A 27,666-nucleotide genomic window follows, 5' to 3' on the forward strand; every position below is an offset into this window, starting at 1 on the left:
GTCTGAATTTCTGGAGTCCGGAAAATCAGTCGGCAACTGTAGCGGGATATAATGGCGGGACGGCCAGTGCCGCTCCCCACCACCATCCTCCATCCGGCTGCTGATTGTGTTTACTCATTTAACTCTGCTATCTTGCGTGCTCCGATCGCGTGTAATAAGTCGCAGCTGTTGGTGTTCAAGACTGGCACTGCTATAACAACTGCAAAGACAGGTCACGGGTACCAACCGACATGCGAGCTCGGCTGAGGCATCACTTTGGTTGCCAGGAAAGGGGCCTTTTAAACAATGTGAGAAGGCTGCTGTGGCAGCTTGTCAGGCTGAGAAATCGAGAAGAAACGCTGGGGTTAGATTGCCCCAAGCATCTCACCATGTACTGGCTTGCACGAGGAAGCCATTCCTATGTCCGTCAGCCTTGCTTGCATCATGGGAAGCTTGCCGACATCCTTCTCCAAGGCATCCAGGTGCTTGTAGTGCAGTGGATGGCCCCTTGCGAAAATGAAGCCCCGGAGGGATTGCAGGGCCTCCTGCCGTTGAGGCTGCCTTACTGTGTCCATCGCTGTCGCCGTTGCAATCTGATAAAAGCATGTTCACGGCGATCGCCTCATTGGTTAGAAGCACTTTGTTTCCAAATCTATATCAATACACTTTCTTTTCACCGGCAATGTCGTGCATTGCCGATGATCAGCGGGCAGATCACCCATCTTCCATTTCAGTGGTGAGTCAAACAAGACTGAGAAACCACGGGGTCAGGAACAACTTCGGCGCAACCAACAAATATGAGCACGAGCAACTTAGTCTGCTGGCAAAACTGCACAGAATGAGGAGCCAGCGAGCAACCCGGTGCTAACGAAGCACACTGGGCAGTCCATTCACATTTTGGAGGGATCGAAGGTGATGGGAGAGAGGCATGGAACGCTGGCGATGCAGAGAAGGCTGGAAAATTAGCGCGTGGCAGCCGTTGCGGCGTTGGGCGATCGTTTAGCCGCTTGACTATCTCTTACTTTTTTTCATTTCAAGGATTTCGCATTTCATTACCTTTCGGCATGGACACCCAGCAGCCAGACTTCATTGTTATAATCGATAGTGCGGCATGGAGGCATTGTAGTAAGTGGGTTATTTCACCATAGAAAAGACAAAAAAGTTTACGGTGTAGTGGCTTCTCAATGTTAAAACCAATATATTGTTAAAACCAGTATCATTATAGGTGGATTCGGCCGTATTATCCAAAAGAAAGCAGGAGTCATCTGGTAAAGAAAGAGCAGTTTTAGTAAAGCAGCCACTCTCGAAGTCATCAATAAGTTTGATTGTCTCCAGCATGAGCTTATTGTCACATGGAGTGACGTATGAAGAACACAGTAGCAATACTGTGAAAGAGAAAACTAACTTTTATTGGGCGAACTTGTGCCCACAAAAACAGGCTGCACTTATAGCACAACGATAGCGGCGAACACGGTCGGCGATCGTTCAAAATCTGATCAGCGGGTCAAGCGCGTCGGCTTTTATAGATCAGTCATTGAATGTTCCAGAGTAATCGCTGGGACCCGCATGCCTTCCACAAAGTTCTACGCCATTCACGTCGCGCATACATACAATCAGATTACACAAGGTTCGGCGACAACAGACAGCAGATAGAAGCATCGATAACATTCTAGAAACTTCCGATACATGTAGACGCGTTCTGCGCTGAGCGATAAGATTTCGTGGATAGTAAAAGCGCTCACCCGCAAAAGATAAACGAGTTAACGTGTCAGTTCCCCCCTCTCAAAAGGCGTCGTCCCGATGCTGCAAACATAACAGGATAGTAAAACACAAAAGAACATTTGTTAAACAAAGTAGCAGCAAAGGAACAAAGTCCAAGGTGACACAGTCCAAAAGAAAAAGAATCAGAAGTTGAGCTATGCGACGTCCCCAAAGTTCATTAGCGCTGGTGAAACGGCGACTCACAACATGAACTACTTCAGGTCGTGAGCGGCGCCGCTGTGAATGCGAAATGCTGTCTGGCACGACCTCATAGTCCAGTTCGCCAAGACGTCGGGTTGGCCTTGTAGGGTCCAAAATAGCGTCGCAATAGGTTCTCATTGAGTCCTCGTCGACGTATTGGGGTCCAAACCCAAACACGTTTGCCAGGCTAGTACTGGACATAGCGTCGTTGGTGGTTGTAGTGTCAGCTGTTGGTGCGCTGCTGGTTCTTGAGTTAAAGTGTCATTATTTTGCAGAGCTTTCTCTTCCGCCATCGCAAACGCCAAGCAAACTCACCATTTGCTGACATTGCTAACATGAGAAAACTACGGCAAGCCATGATCACGATAGAGCCACAATAAGCATGGCACCAACAAAAGTGAGGAAAAGCCACCTTGACGAAAACATCGAGAACTGGCGAGAAAACCCAAAAAGGAAGAGACATGGAAGGGCACAAACAGTGCCGCTGAGTTTCATTTTTGGTAATACAGTGAAACCTCGTTAAACCGTAGTTGGCCGAAGCTCGGAAGAAGTATGTACTAAACAGTAGTACTGCTTAACCAAAATAGCATGAGATGGCCCACTTACCTGTCAGAAACAGAACTCGGAGAGAGTGCAATGAAAAAGGCAAAAACATGCTGTATGTACTCACTTCGCACAACAAAAGTGTTATTTTTGTTTAATGCCGTGTTGGCCTAACAGCGACGACCGCAGTTATCGTTATCGAAGTTATCGAAGCTGCGAGCCAGCTTTTCAGCCAGCCCCCTCTTCTCGGCAAACACTCGCACAGCAGATTTCTCATTGGCATTGCATGTTCTCCGTGCACGTGGGCGGTAGCGCTGCAGAAGTCACGGGGCGCCTTTTTCATTGCGGGGCGCTGTTCTCATCACGACGACTGCATTCATGAGGCTAATGTGATGGTGCAGCTTTTGCCATTGTCGGGGCAGAATCGCCCAGGCTGTCGCTTTCCGTGTCGTCCTCATCACTGTCGCTAGTTGACACTTCGGCAACAACAGAGGCAACGATGGCAAAAAGTCAAACCTTCCAGCCGACATCTCTTCGTGGCCGCAGCAGCACTGCAACTTTTTCGCACTTCAAATGCCACATACCGTAGTCAACAGCAAATCCCTGCCGTGTGCCAGCACCGACTTGTTCGTGTTACGTTCGATAGCACGGACGATGTCTAATTTTTCTTCTATGCTGAGCACCCGGCATCTTTTTTCATCCATGTTTCGGTATGACACAAGGCCTCACCGGCACGACGCCACAATGCTCTCTGGCATGGCGACGAAATGATGTTGATGTGGCTTCACACCCAAACGCACAGGGCACTTGGAGGCCGTTGTTCTGATCTCTGAGACTTCTTGTTCTGCTGGGCCGTCCGACGGAGACGATGCACCGCCAAGTTTGCGCAACGAAAAGTGTAAACACTGCGTGTTAACCTATACGTACGCAATAAGCTGGTACAGTTTATGCGGATACAAAACACATTATGTTCAACGGCCACTGATTCAGGGATATTACTTTATTACTTTTAAAACAAAACTGCTGTTTAAGTGGGTATGGTTTAACGACATTTTACTGTACATTTAGTTCCGTTTACCTGGAGTTGCAAAAATTTTGTTCCATCCAATGAATTATATTTTTGCATTGCCTTAATGATAGAGAGTGGTTTGGATCAGAGAGCAAACGGTGATAGCCGATATCCTAGTTGACTTTAAAGAAAAAAAATGGAGCTGGGCAGGTTGTGTAATGCGCAGTTTAGATAACTGTTGGACCACTAGGCTTGCAGAATGGGTACCAAGAGAATGGAAACGCAGTTCAGGACAGCAGAAGACTAGGTGGAGCAATGAAATGAGGAAATTAGCGGGTGCTAGTTGGAATCGGTTGTCGCAGGACAGGAGTAATTGGAGATCGCAGGGAGAGGCCTTTGTCCTGCAGTGAACATAAAATAGGATGATGATGATGATGATGATGATGATGATGATGATGATGATGATGATGATGATAATAATGAATGCAAAACCAACCAACCATGAGGCTTTAGTTCTGTTTAAGGAAATGGTCTGTTTAACTGACTTCAGTTGTCTGAGATTCCACTGTACTAAACTTGGCTTTCCATTTTCATTTCCGTTTTCCTGGAGCTTAGTATGGAACATATTGCATATTTAACCTTCATTTGTAATACTGGTACTTTGTAATTTCTTAAAGTTAACGACCTATTCTGTGGTTTTTCTCACTTCATTGTTGGTTGGCTTCATAAATAAATAATTGGGAATAAAAATTGAACCCATCATTTCTCGTACTTCATTTCACTCACCTTTGGTTGTGTGCATGTCATTAGATCCAGATTATCTTTATACAGTAATACTTGCCATGGGTGACTACTTCTGATGTTCGAAACAGTTCTTTTTCTATGCAGTTTTCAAAAGACAGTGTGATCATACAAATTAGAGACTAAATAACAGAAATTGTTGCCATACAATGAATTTGCGATTATGAATTTGGTTAAGGTTAGAAGCTAAGGTTGTTTGAAGTAAAAGTTTGAAGGTTACATGAGGCTATAATTTCCATGCTGGACCAAGGAGTGTGGTGGCAGTGTACACAGACTTAAGCCTAAGGTAAATGAAGTGAACTTTGCATGCCTGAAAAAGAAGCAGTGACATGATGCAGAATGTTCGCTGGCTTCCACTGCACGGAACAAAAAAGAGCTCGATGCACTTCCGCTCTTTTGCTGCCAGTGTGACCTGTGTATGCTTCGAGACTCAACTGCATGCTTTGTTATTGCCAATTGAGAAATGTTCAAGCTGCATACCTAACACAGCGGTATTTCTTTCTTGTATGTGTGAGAATCCATATGGTTTGAGAACTACTTCTCTTGAAGCTCTAGCTGTTGTAGAAGGTCACCTATAACCACTTTGTTTTCTCCTTTATTCTTGGCACTATATTCAAATATATTTTCACCGGTCCAGTATCAGGACAAACTTTTTTCGAAACACTATACTGGGTGCCATACAACACACATACTTAAGTGGTATTCATGAATTTCTGTTCATATTGTGCAAGTTGTCAGCCAGTAGAAGTAGACGAACCGAAAACAAAGGCATGTTGTCAGGAACAATTCTTTGTGCAAATTGGTTCAGTTAATCCCCACGCATTGGGCACTTCCAGCAGCGAAGTTCACCTGATGAAAATATCTGGCCCGGCCATGTTGGTGCCTGGCATCAACTTTTCTGTCGTCAGGCATGTGGTGATTGCTTGAGGATGAAGTTTGTCACTTGGACACCGATAGCTTGCTGCATGTACCGTATTTACTTGCATAATGATTGCACTTTTCTGTCAAAAAAATTGACACAAATTCAGGGGTGCGATCGTTACGCAAGTTAAATTTCCCGCGAAAAGACAAAATTTTTTTTTTTTCATTCCGCATTTGCTGCGGGATGACAACAGGTCAACAAACAGGCAGCTGCCTCAGTAACAGTGTGGGACACCAAAACAAAAATGGCAGCCTGCGGAGCAAGCCGAACGTGTTGAACACAATTTTTCTTCTTCTCGTGACTACATTATGCACATTGAAACAGTTTCTTCTGTATCAGTAATCAATAATCTCGTTAATATCGGCAAGTTTGCGGCAATAACGTAGCCATGTCCACATTGAGGGGACAGAAACAGAGATGGGCGCGCTTAGCTGCCAGTGACATAGAAACACATGGCAGGCATGCTGCGGAAACTGCGGCATTTGTCTTCACTACTATCCCAATATGGCGCGTTACCCCTAAGAGTGAGCGAATATCTTAGCTGTGTTACAACCATCGGCGTATGAATAGGGTACACTTGTAATGTATCAATGTAAACATGGCCAATATCGTTGCCGCTTGCGATTTGTTGCTTGCCCACGAGTGCAGACGAGAATCGAAAGGCACCTTTTGTGTTGTTGTTGACCACAACCATTATAAAGCCTACAAATAATAAAGCCAAGGCAAGTTTGGTTGTAGCTTTTTTTTTCATGAAAGTGCGGAAAGTGATGAAAGGAATGAAATGGGGCATCTGCTTAAGAATGTTTAATGCGTGCAGACCGCTTGTTATGTCTTCAGTCATTCGCGTAGCATTCGACAGCATTCGACATATGGTAAGCGGGATCAGCATTAGCTAGACTTGGCACACGGCATATCGCTGCGTCAAGTTTGGGGTGCGATCATTAGACAGGAAAGAAAAGAAATATAATTTTGACTACAAAATTCAGGGGTGCGATCATCACGCTAGCGCGATCATTATGCAAGTCAATACAGTAACTTAGGGCTTATGATGCTGAAACGTGGGCACGCAAACATGGACTTCTGTTCAAATTTTGACACAGTAACCTCTAGGGTTCCGTGTAACAGAAAATCTCGTGTCAGTGCTGGCATCGGCAGAGTTGTTTGGGAGCGAAAATTTCCATGTATATGTAGGTACATGTATACGCCACCTCTTGCAATGTGACATGCGGTATATGCCGGTTATATTGCCACACCATTCTGTCACTAAAGTTTCTCATACCTTGTCTTAAAGTCTTGACCAAGTTATCGCTCGGAATTCTGAGGATGACAGCCCACAAACAAATGTTATGAAACAAAACACCGACAGTGCATGACCTTTTCTATTAAATCTTCTCAGATATAAATATTAAAAGTGCGAAACAATAACAGAAACCTGAACATTGTGTAATTTCTTTGATGAAACTATACATTACCTCTGGGATTGGCCCATGCAAGAGGCAGTGTTTCTACCAGAAAGCTCGCCTTCATGCATAATGTTCACCACCAGCATTTCCTGGTAAACATTGTAGTTACATGAGCTGCAGTGGCCGGGAAGCGTGAGAAGCAGTCAGGAATCTTTCAATGCTATTGTGTTCCACTCTTTAAGGCGAAGCTTGTGAGGGTACCGGGGCGACACCATGTGGCGTAGAGTCGCAGGCACAGGACAGTAGGCAACAATGTGTGGGGCACGTAGGGAGAACATGGAAGGCGTGTCTGCACGGTCGGCATGCAGGGAGCACGTGGCAACAAGTGAGGGAAGTAACCGGCAGAGCAAGCCGCATGCACTGCAGTGGGACGAAACGCAGACTGTGTGCATATGCATGTGCCGAGGATTTCCCGAAATGAAGAACATACATCACAAATGGGGGCTCGCCCAGCCGGACCTAACATGGAGGACCAAGAATCGTCTAGTGCCACCCAGCCAGTTGCGCAGCCTCTCCTGCCTTCTTCAATCATACAAGGACTGTTAGCTTCGACCTCAGGGACCACAATGGAAAGGGAGACTCACAGCTGATATAGCTCAAATTCTGCGCACCACGCCGCTCAATTACATGGTTAGGCCTGACGAGACAACCGGTGCGGGGCTAGCGCTCAACATAAAAGGTACACCCGTCTCACTGCTGAAATTCAGTGGCTACCAGGACCGACACTCACCGCAAGACTTTCTGGAGAAGTACTCAGAGTACTGCGATATTGCGGGGATACCCCCTGACAGCCAGCCATTTACAGTTGCTTCCAGCAGCCTTGGAGGGGTCAGTCAAACAATGGTGACGCTTTTGAGGTGCGCACCCCGACTGGCAGTCCTTCACATCCGAATTTATGGCAGAGTTTACCACCGTTGACTACAAGTTTAAACTAAAAGTAGAGCTAGATCAGCGCACTCGGCATTCGGCAGAAATCCTCAAGCAGTTCGTTCACGTCATTGCCAATACTATGACCGTATAGCGGAGCCTGTTTCAGATGCGAAAAAGTTGTAACACATGCGGAGACAAATGCATCCGACATTCCAAGACCTAACAGCCAGCATGAGCTTCACAAACCTGCAAGAAATGGCAAAGGCGGCCGACCCTATCATGGAACACACTTGGCGTTGCCTGCGCTACGTGCCACTGCCACCACCGCGCATTGCACAAGCAGCAGCTGATTTCACCTTCGTCTGTTCATTTCCGCACACCACTGGCAACGCCCAACCAAACCCTCCCAACCCAGCAATGAGAGTAGCAGCTGCAGCCTGCAGCAGTTTTGAATTCTGAGTGTGCGCTCAACGACAGTTCACGCTTAAGCCCCGTAGTGGAACCCCTCTCCTATGCCGCTCACTCGCGCGCCGAACACATGGGGCGACTACACTTGGGCACTGCAAAATCTTGGGAGAGCGCCTCAGAACTTCGGGTTTCAAGCGACACAAGGTACTCCTCGATTCAAGCTGCCAAACCGCAGTATCATGTGTTGGTGATGTGGCAGTTTTGGCCACATTGCACGTCAATGCGCTACTGCAAAACCACACAGCCAACCCTGCTGTTTTCACTGCAATTCCCCGGGACACCTACAAGCAGATTGCCCAGAAAATTAACAAGCTCAACTGCTTCTCCGGCCGACAGCTGTGCGACGTCCCTGCATGTGCTCAGAACAGCCGGAAATAAAGAACGACTGCTTGAAATGTTGGCTGGTAACAGTGTCCTTTATGCACTCCTGGACACTGAGGCAAGTGTGAGCTTAATAGGTAGCCGTGCCATCGCAGCGGCCAAGTGCGCCGGAGCCACCTTCAGGGAAGAGGCACGAACCCTGAGGCTTGCTCAGGGCTGGTCACAAACTACACAATCGGTTCGCTGTCGTATTCGTTGGCAAGGTGGGCCCAGAAAGTAGCGTTTTCTTCTTTTGCCAGAGCTGTGTTGCGATGTTGTCTTTCGGTGGGATTTCCTTGAGGTGGCAGGTATTCCTCTCCACAAGGGCCTTCGTGGACGGTCACTGCATTCTGACCCATATGGGATTGTCAAATTTAAGAAGGCACCGAAGTGACCATGTGTGTCAGATGCTGGACACCGACCCCTGTCATTCTGTAAGACAGCGTGCAATTGATTAAGCAAGGTCAAGAGCTTGATTAAAATGTGACTAGCTCTCTACAGGCACTTTTTGCAGATGTGCAGGATGTATGCCACAATACCACTGAGAGTGGCGAGTGCAGTCTAGAGAACCTCTTGGAGGAGCAGAGGCAGAGACTCAATAACATTCTCGTAGACCATAACCATATTTTTACCACTCTTCCAGGTTGCACGTCCCTGGTGGTTCACAAAATAGACACGCAGCCACCCACCAGTTAGGTGCAAGCTGCGCCCGGTTAACAGCCAAAAGAGCGAAATTCTTGATGGGTGTATCCAAGATTTGCTGGACCAAGACCTCATTGAGCCCTGCTCCAGTTCTGGGCCAGTGCCCCTGTATTAGTAATGAAGAAAACTGGAGCATAACACCTTGTGGTTGATGAGAGACTCTTAAATGCAATCACAACTGTGCCAGTATATCCCATGCCCTCCACAGACTGGGTACTGGCTCAGCTCGACCTTGCGGAGAGCTTCTTTCAAGTGTCGGTTGCTCCGGAAGATGTATTGAAGACTGCATTTCTGCGCCATAGAAAAGTGTTTCAATGAAGCTAATGTCATTTTAGTTAGCAGGTGGGCCGGCAACATTTCAGTCTCTCATGGACAAAGTGTTCGAAGGCATTAAACACAACTACTGCAAGGCATTTCTTCACGATGTGATCATTTAATCGGAAGCTTTTGTGGACCACCTACAACATATCAATGAAGTACTGTGAGGAATTGGCTGTGCAGGTCTGACAATCAATCCCAACAAAGTTACATGCTGTGAACATGCATTAAAGTACCTTGGACATGTAATCTCTCCAGGCAAATGTCAACCTGACTCGGACAAAGTGCGAGCAGTTGCAGAGTTCCCATGCTCTAAAACAGTCAAGGAGCTCCAAGTGTTTTTGGGCCTTGTGGGATATTGCAGAAATTTTATCCCCTGATTTTCTGACAAAGCCAGACCCCTGACAGCTCTCCTCAAGAAAGGAGCCCATTGGGTTTGGGGTGCTGAGCAACAGACAGCATGCAAGACTCTAAGGCTAACGCTGACAGGAGAGGTGGCTATGGTATTGCCTGACCTGAACAGGCCTTTTGTGATTGAAACAGATGCCAGTGGAACTGGCTTATCACCATTGTTGTTGTAGGAAGTCGAAGGTGAACTCAGGCCTGTGTCATTTATAAGCCGGACCCTCAGCACTGTTGAACAGAACTATACTGTCAAACAATGGGAATGCCTCGCTGTGGTGTGGGCTGTCAATAGATTCCAACCGTATGTAGAATTCACATCATTTGAGGTGCATTGTGACCATGCATCATTGGCTTGGATGTTTACAACTGAGCAGACATCCTGCAGAGTGTGATGTTGGGTGTTGAGATTACAAGGGCTCAAGTGTACCATAAGGCATCGTAAAGGATGGGCCAAGATCCCAGCAGATGCATTAAGCAGGTGCCCCATTCCTGCAGCCGAATCTGCTCAGCCTTGTTTGGCGGAGGACTGGTTTCCAATCGAAGTGCAAGAGCCTCAACAAACCATTTGTTTTGAACTAGCAGCCCCCTGTTGGCATGACTGATGTGTCCCCACCCACCGACACTGCAAAGTTGCAGTTGAAACAACAAAAGCATCCACTGTTGCTGCAGCTGCTGCAATACTTAAAGTCTGGCCTGCTACCAGGTGACGATAAAGAGTCCAAGAGGGTACAGGACCTAGCTGACGACAGTGCAATCTCGAACAATGGTATCCTTATGTACACAGTCGGTAAATGTAAGGTCGCGTGGCTTTCCCAACACTTGCGAGACATTGCACTGAGAATGGAGCATGACCACCCCATAAGTGGGCATTTAGGCTTTTTTAAAACATTCAAACGTGTTAAGAGCCGGTTCACATGGCTCAGTCCACTCCAATATCTCCCGTTACATCTTTAGCTGCCAGCAGTGCCAGGCTTTCAAACCTCACCGGCAAAAACCAAAAGTACTGATGGACAGTTCATGGGCCACCCACCCAATGCATCAGCTAAATGTGGACCTTATCGGGCCACTGCCCACAACCCCTCGGCACCGGAACCACATCCTGGTGGTGCTGGACAACTTCACGAAGTTTTTGGACCTTTTCGCATTATGTGCACCTACCTCCAAATTTATCATCCATAAAATGATCAATGTTTTTTGCTGGCATAGTGTGCCTAGCTCCATCTCTAGCGACAATGGCAAACCATTCATAAGCAAACTGTGGAAAGACAGTCTCCAGCACTAGGGAATCAAGGAGAGCCACACAGTCTCATACAGACCAGCAGGACAGACTGTGGAATGCCATAACCCAATGGCTAAACAATGCCTGGTAGGCTACTTCACTTCCCACAGGGACTGGGACAAAAAGCTGCCTGAAATGGCATTTGCAATGCGGACGTCTGAAAGTGTAGTTACTGGCTTTACGCCTGCCTTCTTGTGTTATGGGCGGGAACTACGGAACCCGTGTAGCCATCACAATCGGACACCTGGCACCGAGGTGGCCCCTTTTGCGCGTCATGCCCTAGCTGCTGAACTGGATGTGTACCTTCGAGGTGCCTGGGCCTTTGCACAGGACCACCAAACCTTGGCAAAAGCCAGCCAGGCAAAGTATTACAACAAAAAGCGCACTCTAGCTACCTTCCAGGTTGAAGACTTGGTTCTCCACGACATGCACCCGCTAAGTAAGGCAGCCATTGGCTTCATAGCCAAGTTTGCCCGTCGACGCACAGGGCCGTTTAGAGTGAATGCACACATTGGATGCAACACCTACAGACTCGGAGACCTGGTTGCAGGGAAACAGAAAGGCCTCGCTAATGCAGACCAGCTGAGCCCTTATCATGTGCTTTGGGAGCTCTCTTCACAGGATAAAAAGGGGCGGGGGATCTGTGAGGGTACCAAGTGGCCTAGAGTCGCAGGCACGAGACGGTAGGCAATGGTGTGTGGCGGGGAGGGAGAACATGGAACGGTGAGTGCACGGTCGGCATGCAGAGAGCTGGCGTTCAGCAAGCAATCAGCGGAGCAAGCCTCATGCGGTGTGGCAGGACGGAACGCAGACTGCATGTGTGTGCGTGTGCCGAGGATTTCTCGAAATCAAGAACGTACATGACAAGCTTAAGCATCTTCCAAATTTTTTACTGGCTTTTCTTCAGCGCACTCACCTACACAGTTCGATTACGCTATGGATGTAAGTATTAGTGTAAGAGCAGGAACATTTCAGAGTTACGAAATATTCTCGTGTGCGCATTTTCTTGAGCCAAGCCTTTCAGCAACATAAATCCTTACTAGCTAGCTCAAATTTCAGTTGTTCAAGGACACTGCTATATACTCCCAGACAACTTTTTGTGGCAAAGAAGGGAAAGATACAAAGGTAAAGCATGCTTGTGACAGTGCTCAAAATAGCCCCACAGTTTCATTTGAATTTTGCTTAACCTTAGGAATAGAAAACAAACATCTCACATACACTACTGTACTTATCTGAATATAGAACATAAAAAACACAACTCAGTGTTATATTTGAATTTACGTTTCTTTAGTTTTGCTGTTCTGCATTTTGGCAAATGCGAAACAGCTGCAAGTACCCATGATGCTAATTCAGTATCTACTGCGAGAAACAAACCGAAGGTACTGTCAAACTCTGCCTGACTAGTTGGCACAATAGCACCTGTGCAAAAGCTCCTTCCTTGTAGCTATCCGTTTATTGCCACAGGATGTTGTCCAGTTGTATAGGGCTGGATTCTTAACCCGTGTTCTTAGGAGAAAGCTGTTTTTGCGCCTAAAACTTCGGACAAATTTTTGCCCTGTACTTCTTGTCTAGGACATGAAGGCGCTTCTGTCGTGGGCAGCCCAGTCCAAGCAGCAGGAGGGAGCCGACTGCCTGGTGGTAATCCTGATGTCACACGGAGACCGGGACACGATTGATGGCTCGGATGGCGAGCACCTGTATCTGGAAAAGGACGTCTACACATTGTTCAACAACCAGTCTTGTGAAGCCCTGCAGAGAAAGCCGAAGCTGTTCTTCATCCAGGCCTGTCGGGGAAGTGTGTAGTGTTTTCTGTTGCCTCCCATTTCCCCTGGGGCCATACTGTTTTGTGACATTCTATTTTTCTTTCTGTCCTTCTTCACTGGCTTTTGCATTACTTGCATTCTGCCGTGCAACCATTATCATTGGTATTAGCCACTCAATGTGCGGCGTGATAAGGAATTAAAAGTAGAAAGTAAAATGAAATATTATAAAATATGGGCCCTGTACTTCTGATGATAATTCCATGCCACTGCCATTGCAACTTGGTGGCAAAGCTATGCTTAATAAGAGAGCAAACAGTTTCAAGAGACAGTTGCTGTATTTTCTGGTATATAAGCTGTGGTTATTGTCAAAATTTTTGCCGGTGTGTCTTATACAGGTGGTGCCACATAACTTGAGCCAAAATTTTGAAAATGAGAGGCATTCCAGACGTGATTTGAACTGAATGCATGTTGGCACTGGCCTAGAGTTACACAGGCTATTTTTTATTTTCCCCTTAACCCTTTAAGGGTCAATGACGTAAATATACGGCGCCGCGAACAAGCCCCAAATGGTCGGTGGCGTATATTTATGGTGTCGTCTGTACGTTTAAAAAGCGCACCTATTTCCTAATTTTTTCTTTTCTGGCATGTGCTGCCATTATGTGGGAATACGGGTAATCTTTTTCTCGCTCCTCCCACTCTTGGTTTTCATTGAATGGTTTGCTTTAGAGCTAGTTTGCTCCAGCACGTCTATATACTACCGCTCGCGTTTTGGCAGATGGCGGTTTGATTTTGTTCCGCGAGCGGTTTCGGATTCTTGCGTTCACAAAACTGATGATCTCGCTATGTAATTGCTCAGAGACAGACCGCCTCTTTCTTGCTCGTTTAGTGCTCACAGGGGTGTGCATACGAAGGATGCCGCCATGCATGCGTTTCCTTTTCTTTTCTTTTTTTCTTTTTTTGAGACTCGTGAAAACTAATTGCCTCTGGTTGGCAATAAGATGAAGATTAGCGGAAATTCGTCACACATTTTGCTTTTTTGACGGGCACACAACCATACAGTTTTCTTCAGCGCACTCACCTACACAGTTCGATTACGCTATGGATGTAAGTATTAGTGTAAGAGCAGGAACATTTCAGAGTTACGAAATATTCTCGTGTGCGCATTTTCTAAGCCTTGAACTATGTGTAAACAATGCATCAAATTTTTAATTCTTATAAGTTTATTTCCTTTTTTTATTGTTGTTATTCATGAATAAACAGTACATATATACCAATGCAGAATATCTTTTTCTCACTTTAGGGTCACCCAAAAGAAGTTACAGTAATCTTTTTTCTAAATAGGTCCCTCACAAGAATTGGAATCTGCAATAAGATAAACCGACCTTGGGCGGTTGCATGTGGCGAAAGAAATCGACCTGGAAAGGGTTAGCTAACGGATTACAGTAAAACCTCGTTATAACAAAGTTGAAGGGGTGGTCGTAATTACTTCGTTATAACCATTAGTTTGTTATAGCCACTATCCATTTCTATCCACAGTTAGCAAGCAAGAAAGGATGTACTTGCTACCAAATCTCACAGCAGCCTGCCACGCGTACAAGAAACCAGCAGTCGCACGGAAAAAAACAAGCGAAAAAGAGATAGCAAGGAATTGCTACTTTATTCAGGCCAAACAGCTCATCACTGATCAATCAACAGCACACCAGCTGGTGGCTCACATCACAGAAAAAAAGTCCTTGATAGATTTTTGCCGCGTCTTCTTCAGGCGACTGACGGCATTTTCAGCTGCAGCCGCTATTTCGAGTCCGTCCTCACCATCATCGTGAGCGCCAAAGAAGCGGAGCAGCAGGTCTGCCGTATCCAGCACTTGTGCAGGCATCGGTACGTCGGGTTTGCCAATATAAGGCTCCGGGCTGTCATCAACACATTCGTCACTGTCGTCATTAGGTACCCCTGTCACCACATGCACAATTTCTGCCTCCATTAGCTCTTCCTTCGTCGTTGTGTCAGCGTTGGCACTAATGTACGTACAGAAGGTGTCGCAGTCGGGCACAATGCTGGCGTCAAGGAGAGCGTCCCACGATGCTAGGGCTTCGTCGCCCACAGCACCCTCATTGGGGGCAGCACCGAGATCTTCGATGTAACCGCTGCTGGTGATGCCGAATGAGGCATGTGTGAAGCAATTGGCGATCATGCTTGCCGGTACAGCCATCCAAGCAGCCTGAAGCATCTCAATCACAATGTACAAGTTGGTCGTGGTCTCGCGCTTCATGCTCACATTGAGCAGAATCCAGTCGATCACATGCTTGTGATGGCCTGACTTTTTATAATAATTCATGATGAGTTTCATGATGAAAAAGTTTATGATAACTCCTTGGTTGAGGGGTTGCACAACGGCAGTGAAGTTTGATGGCAAGAAACATTGCCGCTGTGTTCAAAAACATAGAGCTATGTAGCTATGTGTAGTGGGCCGTGTAGTTGTCCAGTACGAGACGTATCTTCCGGTTCAGCTTGCCCAGCCGCTCGTGCCACTCCCGTAGCCATTCTGCGAAAATTTCTCTCATCATCCAAGCCTTATGGTTGGGCACATAACTCGCTTGGAGCTTTTGTTTGCCTTTGAAGCATCATGGTGACGCACTTTTGCCAACCACGAGGGCCGGCACCTTTTCCGGCCTATCCATGTTGGCACAAAGCAACATGGTTGCACGGACCTTGCTCTGCTTACTGCCCTGGCAGCGTTCACCTTTGAGGGCCAAGGTTTTTTGCAGGAGCATCTGGTAGAACAGGGCTGGCTCATCCGTGTTGCACAAACCCTCAGGTGTTAAAGAAATCCTTGGCACTGTATTTTTCTATCTGTTGTCCAACATTTGTCTCCACCCGTGCTACTGCAGCTTCGTGGTTGACAGACTGCGCTTCTTCGCTGACAGCCCTGCCGACAATGTCGTGGCGCTCCTTGAAATGCGGCAGCCAGCCCACACTCGCCACAAAATTGTCGTGCTTCATGATGCACATGAAGCCCCTTGCTTTGAGCTGAAACAGTGCCCCACTCACAGGAGTTCCACTCACTCATGCGTCCAAAAACCACTTGAAGACCACCTTCTCTACAGCTTCGAAAGCGGTGGCTCGCAGTTTCTTTTTGTCACCTGTTATGCCACGTGCGACAGCACTGGTGACAGCTTTTTTGCTGCTTTTTTGCTGCACTATGCCGAAATCTACGGCCACTTTTTTCTGCTTCACACCGGACTCGACGACGTTCAGCGTAGCCACCTTCTGCTCGATTGATATTGTTTTGTGCTTCCGTTTGCCCTCGTCCATCTCGTTTCTGGCAGCAGGAACTCGCACGAACGAATGAATAGAAACACTCATATCGTTGATGTGCACAGAGGCAACGACAAGCAACAACAAAACTGCTGTCGGCACCGCCCCACGCATGCAGCGGAAGAGCAGGCGAGTCCACCAGTTCCACGGAAATGGGGAGGCCGGGTTACGCGCACGGGAGATGCAAACGTCGCATGCTATAAGACATTGACCTGACAGATACCAAAATAGTCGGTAAATGCTTGTTGTGGAAAAAAAAAACAATTGCCGACGATTACGTTACTTCCTAATGCGAAATTTGAGTGCAGCTCTTCAGCTGTTTCAGCTTTTCTATATACTGAGACAAATAATTCAAGCAAGACATGTATGTACAGTTACAACTTCTTATTCTTCACTTCAAGAAACGCTCCACTGCCAGTTCTTGATTGTCATGAAGGTAGCTTTGTGGTCCGAGAAATACATGGATATATGCTAGACTTGCTGCACCAATGCCTGGTTCGGCTTAGCGCACCTCTGTATTCTGGCGGCGACGGCACTGGGCCTCTGCTCGGGCCGTCTTCTTTCATCTGCCACTTAGCAGCAGCGGCAGATGAAAGACTTCCACCGGTTGCCTCGCCCATGGCTCAGAAAGAACTGGCTGAGAATAAACTACTTATATAGGCAGACGGATTATGTCATAATACAGTAGAAACCGGGTATATCGAATCCTGATATAACAAATTATTGTGTATAACAAACAGCTGTATAATCCCCCTGAAGAATATTGTATCAAATATTTAATTTCATATATAGAATTATGGATATATTGTACTATTTCACTATACCCTTCGAACTAGATATATCCGGGTTCGAATGTATACAGTAGAATATCGGTGATACGAACCCGGCTGGTACGAATTGCAGTGTGATACGAATTCGTGAAATTCCCCCGCCGAAATGCGTTGTGTACAATGGGCTGACATTTAGTTTTTCCGAACACTTTTCCACGTCGCGTCGGGTGATACGAACTTCGGTACCGCGACCGTCGAGCCGCCACCGGCGCAGCGCGCGCCAGTGCCAGTTTGGGATTCCGCGGCAGCAGGAGGCCGGCGAGGCAAGCGAAGCTCCGTCTAGTTTTTTGGGGCGGCTTCTCCGCCTTTTTCTTTCTGCTTTGTTGTTGCCCGAGGCTAGAGGATGTCTACTAACCGGGAAAACCGGGAATTCTTAGGGAATTTGAAGAGTCTGGAAAAACTCAGGGAAAACTCAGGGAATTTGTGCTCCTATCAGGGGAAGTTAGCTGTAACTTTATTGAAAGGGAAAGAAAGTCGTATTAATGCTGGCTCCAGTAACAGAGGAATCGCAACAAATCGTCACTGACGCCGTGTCATCAGCACGCTGTATTGCCAGAGTAGTTAACGACCGATTTTCTAGACGCCCGATTTTTCGGACATGCCCGATAATTTGCACGGCTTTGCGGCACCACCACTTACTCCATATAGTCAATGTATGTTGCCCTGACTGCAGGTCTGAAATGGCATTAATCAAAGCCGCCACCGCCGCTATTTTAATTATCTCGCCGCCTCGAACCGGCACTCTCGCACGCAGATCCGCTGGCAGCCGTAACCACCACCGCGGCAACGTTGGGCCTAGCTGCTTCTATGTTCGCTATTAAGCTTCTTGCCGTGCGGTGTCGTGTTTTTCATTGAAAGAATTCGCCGCTATCACCAATGGCACCGACTCCGCCTTTGTAGTCCTCGCGATTGGCTTTGAAGCTCGCAGAGCGCACCGCGTTGCGTAATGCCAGTCTCTGAAAGTTAGCTTCGCCTCAGTACAGTAGTGTTAAATTGTGAAGCATAACAAGCGTGGGAAGGGGCAGTTGTCACGGGACACAGTATGTATTCCTTAATTATACACACGTGCACCCCCATCTCCTGTTACAGTACGAGCACCGATATGCCTAGTAAGTGTACTGGCAGGCCTTAAGAGCTTTTTCGGGCGGGCCTGTGGCAATTTTAGCCCTTAAGGGCAGTTAAAGACAGGCGTTCATTATTTTTAGACTGCCCGATTTTCGGATGTTTATGCGGCCCCTAGGGAATCCGAAAAATCGGACGTTGACTGTACAACTGACCAAGAGGATGCTTCAAATGATCCATGTGGTTTAAGCGGGGTAGAAGGAGGATGAGAACAGAAAGGACCAACGCACTGAGGAATTAATGGCAAAGGAAGCGTGCCGCCGCCTTTTTGGAGGAGCTTGAGCTAAAGAAACTAAGTGTTGGCTGACGCCAAGATACAGGTGTCCCTCATCCAAACCAAAATAAACTGTTTTAAGCAGTGAAACCCAACACTGAGATGTGTACGGGCTGAGAGTATGTCAGGACAGTTAAGGTTGACTTCCCAGCTGCTGAGAGAGAACCTTAGTTGTGACAAAGTTCAGGCCTCATACAGATGAGCTTGCTGTCAGTTGACAGAAATAGCTCATATTAAAAAATATTTACTTATGTATGCATCTCCTTTTAATTCGTATTTGAAAATGTTCGACTCAATTTGGAATGGGTTTTACCATTTCTTTCGTTGTGCATTTTCCTAACAACTTCCTTCTGTTTTCTTTTTAAATAAAATAGATATTACTCCTTACTATCCAAACTGGATTAAGTCATTATTTTTGTTTCAGCATGATTACTAGAGAGTGACAGCATCGGGCAACGTGGTGTCAGCCTGTCTTCACATAAAACAAAGTTCTGGCTCATTCAGGGAATTTTGCAAAGGTGCACAGAAAAAACCTGGAAAACTCAGGGAATTTGGAGATGTGAACTTGGTAGACACCCTGGGCTAGCGCCGCTGCTTGTTGGTCCATTCGCCCTGCAAACCAGCCAGCCCAACCGGTCGAGCGCGATTTGTCCTCTCCACATTTCTTGCAGCCCTGCGCGCCTCTTCTGCCGGTCTTTCCACTACAGCCAAGCACGCAGATCGTCACACCAGCAGCAGCTCCCGCTTCTTTGTTTCCTCGTGCGCGACGGCTATGGAAGTGCAGCGTGTTGCTTGCATGTGCCGTTTTACGAGCGTTGATCGTGTCAGCCCGAAAGGTACTGCAATCAGTACGATGTCACGAAAGCGGAAGGCACTGTTTCACCAAATCAGCGATTAAAGGAACGGCATGAACTCTCCTACAAAACAGTTTGCGGCGAAGGGAAAAAGGTTGACGCCTCCGTCATTGAAAATTGAATGGCAACCATGCTGCAGTCTTTTGTCGCGGGATATGACGCTCGCGATGTTTTTAACATTGACGAGGCAGGGCTGTTTTACAATCTTCAGCCCAAAAAGAGTCTCTGCTTCAAGGGCGAAGCCTACCAGGTAGTACAGAAAAGTAAGCAGCATGTGGCGGTTTTGTTTTGCTGCAATGCTGACGGGTCAGAAAAAATGAAACTGACCGTCATTAGAAAATACGAAAAGCCCCGATGCTTCAAGGCAGCCCTGCATATATAGAGCCAATAAAAAGGCGTGGGTGACGTCTGCTCTGTTCGTGGAGTTCGTCACATACTTGGACCAAAGGATGTCATGCAAGAACAGAAAGATTGTTTTGCTGCTGGACGAGTGCGCGGCGCATCCAAAGCACATGATGCTACGCATCCTGCCTGTATTCCTACCCCCGAACGCTGCTAGTCATTTGCAGCCATTGGATGCTGGCGTTATCAGAAACGTTAAGCACCACTTCAAAGGTTTGTTGCTGTGCCACCTCCTTGCGAAGATTGACCGTAAGGACGCAAATATGCAGATTAGTCTTTTGGACGCTATGCATTTTATTGCAGTGGTCTGGCAGCGCGTCTCCCCTGCAACCATCACAAATTGTTTCGCAAAGTGTGGGATTTTTAAATCCACAGTCGCCACCACCTCGTAAGTGCCAGATCCAATTCTGGTTGATGTCTGGAACCAGCTTGGCGTTGACTGCACTGCCGATGATTTCGTCACCGCGGATGACAATCTCGTCACCTGTGGTCTGCGCACAGTGGAAGACATCGTGGAGGATGTACCGTTGCAGCCTGGAATTTTGACCAGTGACGAAGAAGACGACAAGTGCCAAAATGGTGATGACCAACTTCCATCGGCAGCCGAAACTATGCACGCTGTCAATATTCTGCGGCAAGCTGTGACATCTGAGACTGTGCGTGAGAACACTACAGCCCAGTTCTTCATCTTCGAAAATTCTCTGCTGGCCGATATCACAGAGAAGAAGACTCAGAAGGAGATACGCGTGTCTCATGGTTTCGGGTTGGATTTCGCTCGTTGTTTGGTGATACGAAATTTCGGGTGATACAAATATTTCCACCTCCCCTTGAGATTTGTATCACCGAAATTCTACTGTAAACCGTCTGTGAGCCTCGGACAATCCATCTGGCGCAGAACATTTCACACTAGCCGCTGCAAACGGAGCATAACTTGGCGCAGCTGCCTCGCTTATCGGGGGGCTCGCGGGAGGCAGTGCGTAGACGCATAGGAATGTTGCACGGTGAAGGGGATGGCAGCTAGCAAGTCACCTTAAGGTGGCTTTGCGTTTTGGCTTGGGAAGCGCGCACCGTGTTCCGCTGATACCAAGCCGGCGCTAAGGCAACCAGAGAACACCGTGCCCTCTCGCGCAGTCGTGGCCATGGAGGAGAGGAAAGGGGGAAGGGGACATGCAGTGGTGAATGGCGGTGGCTATGAGTTTCGGCTTTGATAGCACCACATCACCGAGATCAGCCACCACCAAGCCAGCGCTCTAATTGCCGCCGCACATGGGTGGAAGGAGCGAAGAGAGCAAGGTTTGTGCCATGTGCGAGAGATGGCACCAGGAGTGCGTGCAGCTAGAGCAGTGTGCCGGCCCCGGCTACGGAGCTGGTTATGGCGAGGCACGCCGCCGCCGTGAAACGCAGTAAAGGGCGCCAAAGAGCTGTGCTCTAAATAAAGGTTTGTTATACCCATTGCGAGGAAATTTTAGCTTCGTTAAAACGAGGTTTTCAATACGTGGGCATCTATTGGAATTTCAAGGGGAATCACGATTGCTTCGTTATATTCATTAGTTCGTTATATCCCATTTCGTTATAACGAGGTTTTACTGTAGTTATGTTTAATTAAATAAATTTATAAGTATTGGCTGCAGACCCAAAGTGGGATGCGTAAAGCTGTAGAGCACCTTGGGAAACCTCTCAATTAATTGTTTCCAACATGATATATCTCACGTGGTCCTTTCTTCCACGTTCCAAAGAAAGCCCGCGAAATATGAAAAAATACCATGTGACAGAGCGATTGCGCACAGTTATTGTGCTGCTCTCAACCATGCAATGGATGAACAAAGTCGGCTGCAGCGAGACTGGCCCATGACTGGGTGTTATGTCTGGTGTAGGTATCTGGACATACGGCTGTAATGGGGTTGTGCGGGGAGACGGCGTTAGGGCCAAGATGGTTTTCCAGTGACCTTCAATCTGAAATGTGCCCTTTGATTATAATGCATGTTCGAAGTGGCCACCATCTGCTCCAGTACACATGTGGCATCTCATCGGCACATTTTCCAAGGTGTTCTTGATCATGGTATCAGGGATGGAGTTGCAGACTTGTCTTTGTTTTTCTTTTAGGTTCTCTGATGTTTTGGTTGGTGTCCGGTATACTTGATCCTTGATGTGGCCTCAGAGAAAGAATTGAGGGAAGGTAAATCTGGCGACCGTACAGGCCAGGTGATGGGTCCATGCCGTCCAATCCACTGCTGCGAGAATACTTCACGCAGGCATTTGCAAGCTTTGCTGCTGCCGTGCGCGGGAGCACCATCATGCTGATACCAAATATCCTTGATCCTAGCCAGTGGAACTTTGCAAAGAAAATCCTCAAGCACCCCATCAAGGATGTCACTGACGTATCTTTCGCCTGTAAGCGTGTTATCAAAAAAGACGGGGCCAATGATAGTGCCACCGTGAATTCCACGCCACACATTAACCAACCACTCTTATTGGTGATGTGTCTTCAAAACCCAATTAGGGTTTTCGTCAGTCCAATAGTGATCGTTGTGGATGTTCTCTTGGACATTACCTTAGAAGGTAGCTTCATCGGTCCACAGTATTTGGTTGACAAACCCTTGGTCCTGTTCCGTCTTGATTATAATCCAGTTTGTAAAGTCCTTTCTATTTTGGAAATCGCGGAGCTCCAACATCTGGTGCACCTGCACGTGGTGCGGTTGAAGTTGCCTCTTCTTAAATACTCTCCACACTGAAGACTTTAACACTCCAGCTTCAGCACCCACACTACGAACACTTGCATATGGGTCTGAAGAAAACTTTGACAGAACAGCTGTCTCGATGTCCTCACCCAGGATTGAAGATTTATGTTGTTTCTTCATAGAAGTCCCAGTCTGTCTCAGCATTTCATATGCACCCACAATCAGCGTTGAGCTCAGATGCGTACCTGGATGCCAGCATTGAAATAGCTCAACTTCGCGCCTTCTATGTCCACTTGACGCACCTAGAGCCAAAACCATATCCACTCTTTCCTCATTGGAGTAAGTGATATCTGCTGCTCAACGTTGGTCTCAGCCAAATAGCCTGGTTGTGGAGAATATGCAGGGATACGGGGGCTGAGGTGCACTGAATATGTTGCAGTTCGCTGGGATTGGTTCAGACGAGCTACATAAGGTATGATCTACGTCCGGTAAACTGGAACAGCCTGCGTGCACACTCTCTCAGGGACTGACGCACCGGTCACGGTGCACAAATGTGACGCCAAACGCGGCCACCCGATACTGCGACCACAAAGTGATGCGCACGTGCGGGGTGCGAGATCAAAAAAGAATGTCTGGTAGACAGTAAGTGTGAGAGGGAGAGCAGACAAGGGCAAGGCGAAAAGAGTCACCGTCTGAAGACATGCGTAATCTTCCTTGAATATAGCCAAGGTTTTTTTTTACCATTACAGTGAAATCTCGGCGTAACGAACTTCAGGGAACCGCCGGAAAATGTTCGTTATTCTGAAAGGTCGTTATAGTGAAAGCCCAAAAATTAGCCATAACAATAGCATTTCAGTAACGCAAACATCCTACCTTTGAAACGGCACCTCCTTGAACTTGTTTCTCACACAATGCACACGTGGTCGTCAGGCGAGGCACATTTATTTGAAATAGTCCGTGATCGTCTTCTGACGGGTGCAGCACAGACTCTGCAGCAAGAACGATTCCAGACCGTCCGCATTCTTATGCACGCCTTCGGTCGCTGTGCCACTTTTGGCTATAAGTATGCGGAGTTTTCGCAAGCAGTCCAACGCATCTGTAGCCAACACGGACTCGTCGCGGTCTTCGGGTGCTGCCGTAATGTCATCGTCCATGTCGTTGCTGCATTCCTGATCTTGAGTCGCCGTGGCCTGGACGCTCTGCAGTACGTCATCAGTGGTAAGCTCCGCTGAGGTCCACGTCGCCTCGTCACACTGGATGTAGTCGTCAAATGTGACTGAAGGATCGACGGCTAGCTGCTCGGCCACCTCGCTCCAAAGCTCACTCGAACTGTCCTCCGCTGCCGGTTCATCGGTTTGTGGTTGGCCATCTTTGATCGCCAGGCCGGCCTTCTTCCAGCAGTTTTGGATGGTGGTGGACGTGACGCTCCACCATGCGCCTGTCAGCATTTCCGCAGCCTGTCGGACGTTGATGGCTGTCGAGTGCTGCAGGCGCAGGTTGATGAGCAGCCGCTGAACAAGGCGCTTCTGGAAGTGCGACTTCCTTGGTCCAGTGGCTGAAGTACTGATGCGCAGTTCGGCGACAGATACTCGAGACGCACATTCATGAGCCGTATGTTGACAATGTGCGCCGAGCAATTGTCCACAGTCATCAAAATGTGCCGCCCCTCCTTCCTCATCTTCTCGTTTACCGTCAGCAGCCACTCGGGAAAGAGCTCGCGGGTCATCCAGGCACGCTGATTCGCCCTATACTGGCACGACAGCGACACTACAGTTTTCATGCAGCGCGGCTTCGAAAACCTCCCGATCACCAGAGGCTTCAACTTGGCAATGCCATCTGCACTGCAGCAATACAGCATGGTGACGCGAAGCTTCGACTTTTGACTTTCGACTCCGTCTCTGCACTGTTCTCCTTTAAAATGCATTGTCTAGTCCGGGAGCAGCTGATAAAAGCAGGCCATCTCGTCGTCTGCATTAAAAACATGAGCTGCTGCGTAAGACTTGACCATTTTGTGGAAGCTTTCCTCCCTCCACATGGCTGCTGCTGCTTCATCTGCTGCCGTCTCCTCGCCAGACACAGACTGCCAGGTTACGCCGTTTCGTTGGCGAAAACGGTGGAGCCAGCCACAAGACACTTCGAAGCCAGTGACCTTAAGAATTGCACCGAACTGCCGCACCTTCTCCTGCAGCATTGGGCCGGACACGGGCACATTCTGTGCTCTCACGGCTTTAAACCAAGTCAGCACCGCTGCGTCAATATTCTGGAAATCACCGAGCCGCAGTCACTTCCTTGATGGGGTAAGCTGAGATTCTTGCTGGTGCTTAAAGATTTTCTCTCTATCTTTGAGAATCGTGGCGATCGTCGACCGCGCCACTCCACGTTCTTTAGCCATGACGGATTGTTTCTTCCCGTCTTCAATCTCGCGAAAAATGTCTGCTTTCTCGCTCAAAGAAAACTGCTTTCGCTTCTTCGCTGTGGTTAGAGTTGTTGAGCTCATGGCAACGCGAATGCCGGCACGCACTTCTAACACAATAATATAACCAGAAGAAAAACAAGATGAACAGGCCTGATACGGGTGACAGCACGCGAACAACTGAGAAAACAAGCAAGAAAAAAGTGGTGCGTCGTTGCCTCCGCAACAGGAAAAAAGAAAAGGCCCCGCCCGCATCTTTCTCCTCCCGTGCCATTTCAGGTTTTTGCGGGAAGCAAGTTGCAAGGCACCCGCTCTTCACACTGCGTCGTCTGCTAGCGAGCTCCGACTGCCGTGACGGATACACTGAAATCTAAGAATCCTCGCATTTTAGGATATGAGTTCGTAGTACTGAGGTGTTGTTAAGATGACACGGAAATTAACTAATGATCGTTATTCTGAAATGTTCGTTATTCTGAAGTTCGTAGTAGTGAAATATTTTTAAGTTGAAACTATAAGCAGTCGGCATGGGATTTCTTAAAAGCTCGTTCATCTGAAATGTTCGTTAATCTGGTGTTCGTTGTAACGGGGTTTGACTGTAGTTTCTTTTGCGCCTGTGTGATTTATTCGCTGTTATTCGAGCCCTCAGGTTTAAAGTTGTAGCATCATCATTAAATTCGAAAACTACTGCAAGGTCATTTCTGTACAACGGCAAAATTGTAGCAGCCATCATCACCTTCCATCGTTCCCACGCGCTTCGCCTTTTCCTTCTTTCAAGCAGAATCAAAATGCTGCTTTCGTCTTTTCTTTTCCGGGGCCTCAGACGCTTTATCGCTTTGGCAATGCTTGGCCAGCAGCATGCATTTGCACCGTCATGCTAAAAAAGGCACATGCCCAGATACCTACAACAGGCATAACGCCCTGTCGCGGGCCAGTCTCGCTGCAGCCGACCTTGTTCATCCATTGCACGCTTGAGAGCAGCACAATAACAGTGTACAAGCCCCCCGTTATGTGGCATTTTTTCATATTCCGCTGGCTTCCTTTGGAACGCAGAAAAAAGGACTACATGTAGCGAAGATGGAAGCCAAACCCCGCTTTGTTGCCATCCCATATACTTGCTTTCGCTAGCGAGGCAGTTTGTCGGCATTTTGAGTCTCTTGTGGCTTCTACAAATAGATTTGCATTGAGTCAGCACCAAACCGTATTAGTTCTCAATGCTGAACGAAGCAGCGCCAATTGGGCTTAATCGCATAGGCAGTGTGGCACTGGCCAATGTGGCAATGGGCAGCAAGCCGTTGCGGAATGCTTGCTGCCATACAGCTAAATCTCGACATAACGAATCATGTGGGACTGCCAAAAATCATTTGTTATTCTTAAATGTCCTTATCGTGAAAGTTCCAAAATTATCTATTCCGCCCATCAACCCATAAGTTCATAAGTTGTCACCATTTGAGCTATCCACAAAAATGTCTCTGTTGGCTCTCAGCCCGTGCTGTTGCTATTTTCCATAGATTCCACCACCACACACCACCGAAGCACTGTGTAATAAGAGTGATGCGCACAATGTAGACGCTGATGCTGAGAAAACTACTGATGAACAAGGAAGCTCCATGTCTCCTTCAAAGCACAATGTTTCTTGTTTGTTTGTTTTCCAAATTCCTTGCCCATAGACACCACAATTGTCTCACTTGAAATGGACCCCTCAACTATTCCAATCCGCAAGTAAATGACACCGTCCAGAAAGTGCAAAGTGCGACCTTGTGGCTTCCCTGCAAGTACGGAGGTTACATTTCTTCGTGCCTCACCTACCCCTATGGCTGCTTGGTTGGCTCTCACCGCATCATTGCTGACTCAGCAGTACCTGGCAACCTTCATTGCTGAAGTGATGAAAGGTGTACCCTGCAGGACCCTGGATTGAGGGACCCTCTCCATAGCCGCAACTCTTTATCTTTTCCAACAAAGTGTATCATCTCCGCATGCTTAGCTAGTACGGCTGCAGAAAGAAGCATGGAAGAAAGAGGTGTGTGCAGAATTAAGGGCAACAGAAGGAAACAATGCACTTCCATTGCTAGACGACACTTGCCTATTTGGAGCATATGCTTGCAAAACTTGATGCGTCATTGCTTCCGCAAAGTGCTGTGGTGTCTTGCTTCCTTCTGGGTTTTGGACAGCCTGCCTTATTTCCTCACGGACGACCTCAGCCAGAGAAAGTCGTGGTACGAATGGCAGAGTCACCTAAAGCTTTTGGAGCTCTTCTTGAACAACAAGCCTGATGAGCTCCCGCAAGGCATCAGTGTTGTCCAAGAGTAGAGCAAAAGGGTTATGCGATAGGGTCGCATGGTAGGGTCACACGTTAGGGTCACGTGATAGTGTCGACATGTCTTGGTTATACTGCCTTGTTCGCTGCTGCAGTGCCTTTTCCATCGATGTGGCTGCTGCAAAAAACTCTGCAACGATCTTGATGGGTTGCGTATAAGGCCCCCAAATAGCTCTTGCTTGACGCCATGCATCAAGTTTCTTAACTTCTTTTCTTCTGGTATGGATGGATCCATGCGTCAGAAAAGTCGGCACCTATCTTCCATAAACATTGCAATGCTTTTGTTCGGCCGCTGTACCCTCGCCTGAATTGCAGATTCAGCTCGCTCCTTGTGATTGAGGCATGCCCATGTACTAATTAGCTGTCGTCAGAATTTGTCCCATGACGATAGGGCCGCCTCATGGTTCTCAAACCATGTCCGCACATACCCTCGACAGCAAAATAGACGTCATGTAGGTTACACTCTAGAGTCCAGCAATTCAATTTGGTGACACGCTCAAAGTGATCGAGCCAGTCTTCAGCATCCTTGAAAGTGTCCTCATGGAAGGATTTTTGAATTTGCTGCTGGTTAAAGACAAGCTCGGTCGGTGCAGTTGTGGTAGAAGAAGGAGCTGATGTAC

The 27,666-nt window shown here is 47.6% G+C and overlaps 1 protein-coding gene across 1 annotated transcript in view; it reads left to right on the forward strand.

Moving 5' to 3' along the window:
• LOC142576590 (caspase-7-like) overlaps positions 1–27,666 on the forward strand; it is a 103,287-nt gene that overhangs the window by 63,224 nt on the left and 12,397 nt on the right. Inside the window, exon 5 of the mRNA XM_075686778.1 lies at positions 12,654–12,876. Within this exon, the coding sequence (XP_075542893.1) occupies positions 12,654–12,876 (223 nt within the window). The remainder of the gene's footprint in view (positions 1–12,653; positions 12,877–27,666) is intronic.

The sequence above is a fragment of the Dermacentor variabilis genome, chromosome 3 (assembly GCF_050947875.1).
Source record: "Dermacentor variabilis isolate Ectoservices chromosome 3, ASM5094787v1, whole genome shotgun sequence".
NCBI lineage: Eukaryota > Metazoa > Arthropoda > Arachnida > Ixodida > Ixodidae > Dermacentor > Dermacentor variabilis.